The following is a 9,925-nucleotide window of genomic DNA, read 5'->3' as shown; positions in this document are numbered from 1 at the left end:
CAGTGGGGGTGTAGCTCATATGGTAGAGCGCTCGCTTCGCATGCGAGAGGCACGGGGTTCGATTCCCCGCACCTCCACATTAATTTTCCCTTTTTTTTTTTTTTTTTTTTTTTTTTTTTTGATTTCGTTGTCGAGGTGACACACACGCACACACACTGGCACATACTCGCACATCCAGTGTAGGGAGGAAACCCTAAAAAAAATATTTTTGCTCGGTTCCGAAGACCACCCCATCTTGCTGAACCCTCTCTCTAATTTTCTAATAAAACTAGATAAAGTTACGAGGGATGAGGCGCAAAAAGAGTAGGTTGTTTATGGACGGTGGCGACCGATCCCACTCCCACAGAAGCAGCGGCGGCGGCGGCGGCGGCCCCGGGAGCGAGCTCTTCATCTGCTTCACCTCCCGCCCCTCCTCCTCGTCCTCCTCCTCCGCCGCCGCCGCCATGCGCGCCCCCTCCTCCAAGTCCCTCCTCAGCCCCGGCCGCAACGGCGCCGGCGCCGGCGCCGGCGCCGCCCCCTCCGCCGCGGCGGCGCCGTCGCTCTCCGCCTCCCTCAGCCGCCGCCTCCGCAGCAGCGGAAGCGTCAAGGGCGCCCAGTCCCCCATGTTCCCCGCCGCGGCGGCGGCGGCGGCGGCGGCGGCGGGGGGAGGGCGGCGCAAAGGCGCCGCCTTTGAGGCGGCGGAGCCGACCTCGCCCAAGGTGACTTGCATCGGGCAGGTGCGGGTGAAGGGGAAGAAGAAGAAGAAGGGGCAGGCGCTGCGGTCGCGGTCGCGGAGGGAGGCGAGCTTCAGGCGCGAGGGGGCGGGGAGGGAGAGGGGCCAGGGGTGGGTGCACCAGATCCCGGTGAGCATCTGCGAGGCGCTCAGGGCGATTGGGTCGGAGTTTAGCTGCCTCCTCCCCTGCGGGGGGAGGTCGTTTTGCTCCTCCGCCTCCTCGTCGTCGAAGGCGACGAACGCGGCGGCGGAGGAGGAGGAGGAGGAGGAGAAGGGGCGCGGGGAGAAGCCGCGGGGGATGGGGTCGTGCGGGGCTGCGTTCGCGAGGTGGCTCATGGCGGTGGAGGAGAGCGAGGAGGGGAAGCGGGGTAAGGTGGTGGGCGTGGTCGTGGAGGAGAGGGAGGAGGAGATGGGGTTCTTGACGAGGGAGAAGGTGGCGGTGGCGGTGGCGGTGGCGGAGGCGGAGAAGAAAGACGAGATCTTGGTGATGGGGAAGGAGAAGGAGGAGGAGGAGGTGGAGGGGGCGGAGGAGGAGGAGGGGGAGGAGGAGGAGGCGGCGAGGGTGAGTGTGTGCGTGCCGCCGAGGAATGCGCTGTTGCTTATGCGGTGTAGATCCGATCCGGTTCGGATGGCGGCGTTGGCGAATCGGTTCTGGGGATCTCCGTCGATGAAGGTGCAAGAGGAAGAAGAGGGAGAAGACGAGGAGGAAGAAGAAGAGGAGGAAGATGAAGAAGAAGAGGAGGAGGAGGAAGAAGAGAACAGTGGAGAGAGAGATGAATTGGGTGGAGAGGGTTGTGTAGAAGTTGGTGTGGAAGAGAATGACGGAGGAGCCGACGCTGTAGAAGCAGATCTGGTGGGGAGGGAAGCTGCAAAGAGTTCTCAAGAAGCACTTTTTGCTGTAGGAGCTGAACAGAAGGAGCAAGCGGGGGAGAAGATAGAGGAGACGCAGAGACATGAAGAAGAGAATCAAGCAGGGCGTGAAGAAGAAGACGAGGAAGAAGAAGAGAGGGCTCCAAAAGATTGCATTTTGGATGAAGCCGCGAAACCTCACACAAACCCACACGGAGAAGGAGATGAGAAAGAGGAAGAGGAAGAAGAAGAAGAAGAAGAGCGGCAGAAGGACGAAGCTGAGTCTGAGTCGCAGAACAAAGCAGCAGTAGAAATGGAGCTCAAAGCCGTAGAGGAGAAGGAGAAAGAAGGGGAAGAGGTGAAATTCAGGAGATCCAGCAGCTGCTCCTCCTCCTCTACAACCAGAGAAGAGAGGGGAACGGGGCGGTGCGGAGTGCGCAGGCGCGGCGGCTCCTCGTCGTCGCGCGAGAGGGACAAGAGGCGCCACAGCTTCTCGACCGAGAGGGACGCCCGCCGGCCCAGCTTCTCCAACGAACGGGAGGCCCGGAGATCCAGCTTCTCCCTGGACAGAGCCGGGCGACGGAGGTGGAGCTTCTCCATTGAGGGCGAGGGATTGAAAGCGGAGAAGGCCTCGAAAGAATTGAAGAAGGAAGGCAAGTTCTCTTCGGATCTGGAGGGGGCAAAAGCGGAGGCTGGTAATGAAGATTACATGAACACAGAGGAAACCCAGGCGGCGGGGGAAGAAGGTAGGCGAGAGGGCGAGGAGAATGAAGGAAAAGATGGAGGTGGAGAGGAGCAAACAGAGGAGAAGGTAGAGGAAGTGGAGGAGGAGGATGAGGACGAAGAGGAAGAAGAGGAAGAAGGGGAGAAGAAAGGGGTATTGCCGGAGTGCCTTCTGCTGATGATGTACGAGCCGAAGCTCTCGATGGAGGTGTCGAAGGAGACGTGGGTCTGCAGCACCGATTTCCTCAGATGGCGGCCGCCGCACTACGGTCAGCAGCCCGGCGGCGGTGGCCAACCCTTGAAGGAAGGCGCAGTTGGCAAACCCAAATCCAAATCCAAACCCAAACCCAAAACCAAGCCCACCGCCAAGCCCAAACCTAAACGGATAAGCGGCGGACATGACCACCTCAAGGGCGGTGAGGATAAGGGCCAGACCAAACCTGCTGTCTCGGCCCCTCAACCGCCGCCACTGCCGCACCCCCCAGTGGCAGCCACCGCATTGGCGGTTGAGCAGAAGCTGAAGCTGGCGGTGCCAGCGCCCCCGCCTATGGCGCCGTTCGGGCCGTTCGTACTAACGCGGTGCAAATCGGAGCCAATGAGGTCGTCGGCAAGGCTCGCGCCTGATGCCTGCTTCTGGAAGGAGCGGCATCGGCCCATCGGCGCCGCCGGGATCGGCTTCTAAGCCCGCCCGCCGGATTGCTTCATTGTCTACCCTGTATGAAAGAGCGTAATGTGTGTTAATATTCATCAACTTTCTTCGTGTTTCTTACTGTTATGTAAGTTGTAAAATGTGCCGTGGCTTTTTGATTGTTGAAAAATATGCTGGATTGAAACTAGAGATTTAGACGTAGATTTCACCTTTAGTAACATATTTTGATTGATGTTTTTCCTTCATAATGTTAGTTTTTATCGAATCAGTGGCAGATCTAATTTATATCTTTTGTGTAATGCTTTGCCTTGCCATTATCATTGTCGCTTCTCTTTCTAATTTTCTCGGTGAGTTATAATAGTAGGTTTATTACTAATTGTTTAGTTATAAGTGCAATCAATTGTTCAGTGATTTAAACACTCCTTAATTAGCTCTTTCATTAAATATTAACCTTAATGAAAATCATCAGTTTTGTGGTGTTCACTTTCTCCTCTGTTTGTAGTCTTGTAGAAAAGAGTTGCCAAGCAGGTTACCAACTTTTATCTTTATGTCGTTCTCATGCAAAAAGTGTTATCAAACAGTTTATCATATCACCCTTCCACTTTGTTTCCATACAACTCACGCGTCCTGCTTAGTATTTGATGATTAATATTATAAAATTAAAATTTAATCTGATAAATGATTAATATTATAAAATTAAAATTTAATCTGATAAATGTAATATAAACTTGGAGAGCATGTATAGAAAAGATCATCGTTCGATTAAATTAGTGCCCGCGAGTCATGAATTTTCTTAATTACCTGGGCCTTTTGAGTACCTTTGACGAATAAATTGATCATCTGACGATTAATCAAAGTAGGCCATATAAGGCATTCATGTTGGTGGGTGCATAAAACTCATGATGAATAAATATAGAGCTAATTAGACAAAGTTTCTTGGATGGGTCCATTAGTATGGAATGATGTTATGATCAATAAATTGATCATCTAACAATCTAGCATGCATTAATTGGTCCCCAATCCCATGCATTGGCATGGATGATGATGTTATGATCATGACCGGGGTGCCCTTTTTGTTTGCAATGTTAGAAACTGGTCCAGTTGAATCACTCTCTAATTTAATTTGAAAAATTTAATGATGTTCTGGTGATTAGAACTACAGAATGATGATTCGCATAATTAGACCAAGCTTTACGCTTGGCTTCGTCGTCCAGATGAGCTTCATCAGCTAAAAAGATGCAACTTTTAGGCATCTTTTCTCTCCTACAGTTTAAGTTGGAGAGTCGCATTTGGCGAAGCATTTTCCGAACTTCTTGCTTTTTTTGTTTTTGTTTTTGTTTTTTGTTTTTTTTTTTTTATTCAGAATTCTCTCTACAGCTTCAGGTGCTGGGCTCTGCAGAAAGATGAAGCTTTTGCACTTGGCCGCTCCATGAATTAGCATTTTACAGAAGATGGGCAGGATGGTCATTTCAGCAAATAAATTTTGATGGAATACCTAAGTTTAGTAAATTTGAATTGCGGTGCATTATTATCAAAAAAAAAAAGAAATCTTTCCCAACAATTTTATTTCATGATCGTAATCTAATAATTTCCTTTATCATTATTATTATTTACTGTTTTCATCTCATTGTCGACGTGACTTTTTTCCAAAAAAATAAAGATAAAAATAAAAATAAAAAACAAAAAACAAAAAAATAAAAAGAAAAAGGAGAGGATGTTGTTGTGTTTCAAATGAGTTAGTATATATATTATCTTAAGCTTGCAGGGCCCAAAAGCCAGGGATGAGAAAAGATATGATACTTTGATACTTGGATGCATCTATTCTTGGGCAGTCCATATCAATGTAAATATTAAAAATATTATTTTTTTTAATAACTTAAGATTTTTGAGATATACGGTTGTTTTTATAACTTAACATGATATTGGAGTTATGTATAGTTTTGAGGGAGGTGGTAGCTAACATACATAACATTCAATGAGCAGCGTACTGAAAGGAGAAGAGATGGACACAGGCACCAGGGTACTCAGCAGCAGTATCCTCCGCAAGGGATATCTCAGCTACTCAGCTCTCCAAATAAAGTAGCGAGTGTGGGGACTGAAAAATTTCTTCCCGTTTCGATGAATCCGAGTCAGAGAAAGTGACCTTTTAGGACTGCCTACTGCTCCATGCTGCACTAAACTGCATTCAAGTTGCACGGCATTTCTCTCGCCAACTAATTTGTTGTATATGTGAATAAATGTTCGGCTCATTTTTCACTCTTGTAGCCAAAATGACAAAATATAACACATTATTAAGCATATAATAATGCGCGACCAGAAAATGAACAAAAAAGTATTACATTTGTTTTTCGTAAGTGATTACGTGCCATGCATGCCATTGGTGCTAACCATTAATTCCAAAAAACTTGAGCTATTAAAAAAACAACTAATTCACTTAAAGTGTACAGATATAATGGTCACGGATCTCGATTGTGACTCAACCCAATTTGATTCCCACGGGTCACGATTGTGACTCAGCCCAATCGGGCCAACAATCCTCCTTTCAACACCTGCACAAATTTGCAGCATGCTGGAATCGAATTATTGATCTTTGACTCTGATACCGCTTGTCGGATTGTTGGCGCTAACTATTAATCCCAAAAACTCGCGGTGTTAGAAATACGCAACCAATTCATTTAAAACGTACAGATACAGCGCCCACGATTTTTTATTGTGATTCGGTTCAACCAACTGGCCTCACACCACTTCAAAAATGACTCTGTCCAACCCAGCCTCACGCCATTTTGAACGCAACTCAGCTCAATCCGACCTCACGCCACAGGGTATAATGCTGACCCGTTTAAGCCAACAATGCATGCAACACTAATTTGCTTAAAATATGATTTTTATAGCTGCGTTTCAGTCCCAACTTCTTTTGGGCGGATAATTTTAGGTGGCTCTCAATATATACCAAACTGGTCTTAGGGCAGCTGTTTTATTTTCAAGCGGCTTTGTTCTTGAAGGAAGAGAGGAGAGCAAAGGAGACCAACCCAAGATTGATGCTGAAACTGCAGCTGAAGAGAATTATTCAGGAATAATTAAGTGATTGAGCAAATTTATCCGAATAATTTTATTCATTAGAGAGACAATAACTTAGCAGAGTTATCCGAAAGTAAGCATTATGAGATCCTAAAATACTTGCCAGAGTTCTTCCTGGCATATTACGGCTGTGCACCTAGCTTAATTAATTGGAGCAATATACAATATTTCAATCTCTTCGCCTTGTTTGAATGCATGAATATTTTACTAGTATATCGTTTTTATTTACTCAGTAGTTACCAGGGTAATAGTTGGTAGATGAAGGGTATAATTAGAGGCGTATGACTAGATATCTGTTACGCAAATTATATTCGATTTTCAAATTATTTTCTTTAAATATAATAAATTATCTTGTTAGTGGAAAACACCGTTCCGACGAATTCTGACTGTACTAACGTCTCGTAAAGGGCTAAAAGAGCTAAATCGTCATTATTTTAAAAACGCATAGAACATACTTGAATTATTGACTATTTTGAGTCTGGTATCTATTCTTTTAAAATTTTAATTTGCTATCCAATCTTTTAGCTTGTTTGATTCGAATTAGTCAACAAAACTTCAAATTCAAAATTTAGCAAATTATTTTAGTATGGAATATGCTAATTAAATCAGTAAAAATAAATAATAGATTCAAATTTTAAAGTCAAATTATTGTCGTTGACAAACTCAAATTAAACAAATTGAAATGTTGATAGTAAAATTAAAATTTTGATAAATTGGACAACCAACTTAAAATGGTCTAAAATTTAGATAAGTTCTGTACGTTTTTACTAAGTTATATTATCAGAAGATAACTTGTTCAGATATCCAAAACACGCATACATACTATTGTAGAATTTAAGTACAATATTAATGGAACTCAATCCTGCATTCTTATTGCGTGAATGATTTGACTGCAATGAATTGAACATTTGGTGATGATCTTAGCTCTTGCCGGCCACTTTGCATAAAGGCAGGAGGCAATTAATGGGGAGGGCAACTTTCAGCCACTGCATGCAGAGCCTTTCCATGAATGGGAGGCAACATGATCAGAAATGCTTCGCCACCAACACTGCTCTACCATTGACGATCGACGATCCCTCCATATCTTTTACCAGCTTTAATTCTGAGAGATATTACACATATAGTTGATGGTATACTACATCTATTAATTGTTTCACTCCATACAGATGCATCGCACCACCACCAGCCATAAACTATTACTCGTAGGTATCCTAATAGTAAGGCTTGGCATCTGAGTAGCTAGGGTGTGGAAGGATCATGGATCGATTCGAATTCTAGTGTAGGATGCTAAGCTCCCCACATTCTTTCTCTCTCTCTCTCTCTCTCTCTCTCAAAAAAAAAAAGAAAAAAAGGTTTCACAGTAAAAACAAAGGATAATTGGAGAAGAAATATATTTCTTTTTTATTTGATAAATTATAAAAGACCTCTTTATATAAAGAGAGATCAAGCTAATACATGGTGAATTATGAATTGGTAAGGAAACTAATATAGTATATAATAATATAAGGAATGTCTACTATCCTGTAAAAAAAAAGAAATATTTATTTAAAGTAACACACCCCCGCAAACTCAAGGTGGAGTAAACAATGAGAGTTTGGATAGAAGGTATTGATGTCGTTGAGTAGTCTGAGATTTGGTGAAAAAATCAGCAAGTTGTTCAGCAGAGGGAACGAACGGCAGAGATATCGATCCATTAATATAATGATAGCGCACAAAGTGACAATCAATTTCGATATGTTTAGTATGTTCATGGAAGACAGAATTATTCGCAATTTTGATAGCACTTTGATTGTCACAATATAAAGGTGTGGAAGTAGAGCACTGGACACCGAAATCACCAAGGAGTCGGCGAATCCATACAATTTCTGAGGCGACAGAGGACATAGCACGATATTCAGCTTCCGTATTAGATTTGGCGACAATATCTTATTTCTTTGAACTCCAAGAAATCAGAGAATCTCTAAAGAAAACGCAATAGCCAGTCGTAGACCGACGATCAGTAGGATCTCCGGCCCAATCAACATCACAATAGGCACGAAGTTGAGGCTTGGAAGAGGAAAAAAAGAATAGACTTTGATGAATACTTCCTCGCAAATAGCGCAAGATGCGTAAAAGAGCAGTATAGTGAACAGAAGTAGGCGCCTGCATAAATTGACTAACAATATAAACCGCATAAGCAATGTCGGGGCGAGATATAGTGAGATAGACTGACGCACCAACTAGCTCACGATAACGCGTAGGATTAGTGAGAAGTTTGCCCATAGTTGGAGTTAGTTTTTGGTGAAGCTGCATAGGAATACTCACAGTACCATTATCTGTGAGCTCAGCACGAGATAGCAAGTCAGCAGTGTATTTTTGTTGAGACAATATATATCCTCCAGAATTATATGCCACTTCAATCCCCAAAAAATATCGAAGAGGGCCAAAATCTTTCATGTCAAATTGTTGCTGGAGATAGGATTTAACAGAATGAATACAATCAGAATCATCGCCAGTAATTATCATATCATCAACATACAAAAATAACGCAGTGAGCCCGCGAGTAGAAGTATGAATAAATAAGGCATTATCATTTTCGCTTTGATGAAATCCAAAAGAAAGAATAGCATGCTTAAATTTTTCAAACCAAGCTCGGGGAGCTTGTTTAAGGCCATATAAAGCCTTCCGAAGCAGACAAACATGACCGGATGAATGAGAAAGAACATGAGGTGGTTGCATATAAACTTCTTCATGAAGATCCCCATGTAAGAAGGCATTTTTAACATCAAGTTGGTAAAGAGGCCAACTACGAGAAGCAGCAAGAGCAATAAGGATGCGAACAGAGGTCATCTTAGCAAAAGGGGCGAATGTCTCCTCATAATCAATGTCATATTCTTGAGAGAACCCTCGAGCAACTAAACGAGCCTTATAGCGATCAATTGAACCATCAGAATTTATCTTGACTTTATAAATCCACTTACAACTGATTGGAGTCTTGCCAGGCGGGAGAGGAACTAGTTCCCAGGTACCAGTACGATGAAGGGCAGTAAGTTTTGTGGTCATTGCATCTCGCCATTTAGGAATAGAAACGGCCTGGCGATATGTACATGGTTCCTGGATATTAGAAATAGCTGCAAGAAAAGCATGATATCGTGGAGAAAAAGAAGGAGAGGCAAGACAACCAAAAAATTGTGTGGGGCGGTGAGTCAGTGGATAGCGGCGCTCAGTAGTCGTCTGATCGTCGGAAGGAACAATAATTGGTGGGTCGTCAGGAGGTGCCGGTACTATAGAAACTTCTACAGAAGACGAAGATGCAGTGGGCTGAGAGACAATGCGTTGGGGCTCTTCGGGAGAAGATGTGGTGGTCGACGAAGAATTAACAAAAAATGAAAGATCAATAACAGAAGGTGAAGAAACAGCAGAGGGATTAACACTTAACTTAGATTGAGCATAATATGATAAATGTTCAAGAAAAATGACATCTCGAGAGATTCGCATGCGACGAGCAGTAGGATCATAACATCTATACCCTTTATGCTTAAGACTATATCCTAATTAAGAAAACACAAATTGATAATTTCGGAGTTAGTTTGGTTCGTTCATGCGGAGGCAAGAGAACAAGACAAGGACATCCAAAAGCACGCAAATGAGTATAAAATAGTGATTTAGCATATAATTGCTCACTAGGAGAAAAGCCAGAGAAAAGACTGGAGGGCATAATATTAATCAGATAAACTGCGGTAGAAATCGCATCAGCCCAAAATTGTTTAGGCACGGACCCATCAATTAGAAGAGAGCGAGCAGTTTCAAGGATATGTCGGTGTTTATGCTCAGCAACACCATTCTGTTGAGGAGTATAAGGACAAGAGAGTTGCGGCAAAGTACCATGTTGAAGTTGGCGAAATTCATTTGAAAGATACTCACCACCAGAATCA

General features: G+C 43.9%; 1 protein-coding gene and 1 non-coding gene across 2 annotated transcripts; both read left to right on the top strand.

The window, feature by feature from the left end:
- Nucleotides 1-4: 4 nt before the first annotated feature.
- On the top strand, nucleotides 5-77 carry TRNAA-CGC. Its single transcript has one exon. It is a non-coding gene; the product is annotated as a tRNA-Ala (tRNA).
- Nucleotides 9-4,477, top strand: LOC109705083 (neurofilament heavy polypeptide-like). The gene is made up of 2 exons (XM_020225849.1): nucleotides 9-2,999; nucleotides 4,311-4,477. Exon 1 carries the CDS (start codon nucleotides 288-290, stop codon nucleotides 2,964-2,966), a length of 2,679 nt encoding a protein of 892 aa, XP_020081438.1. The 5' UTR covers nucleotides 9-287; the 3' UTR covers nucleotides 2,967-2,999; nucleotides 4,311-4,477.
- Nucleotides 4,478-9,925: the final 5,448 nt, after the last annotated feature.

This window comes from Ananas comosus, unplaced genomic scaffold (assembly GCF_001540865.1).
Source record: "Ananas comosus cultivar F153 unplaced genomic scaffold, ASM154086v1, whole genome shotgun sequence".
NCBI lineage: Eukaryota > Viridiplantae > Streptophyta > Magnoliopsida > Poales > Bromeliaceae > Ananas > Ananas comosus.
This window is presented reverse-complemented; position numbering and strand designations above follow the sequence as displayed.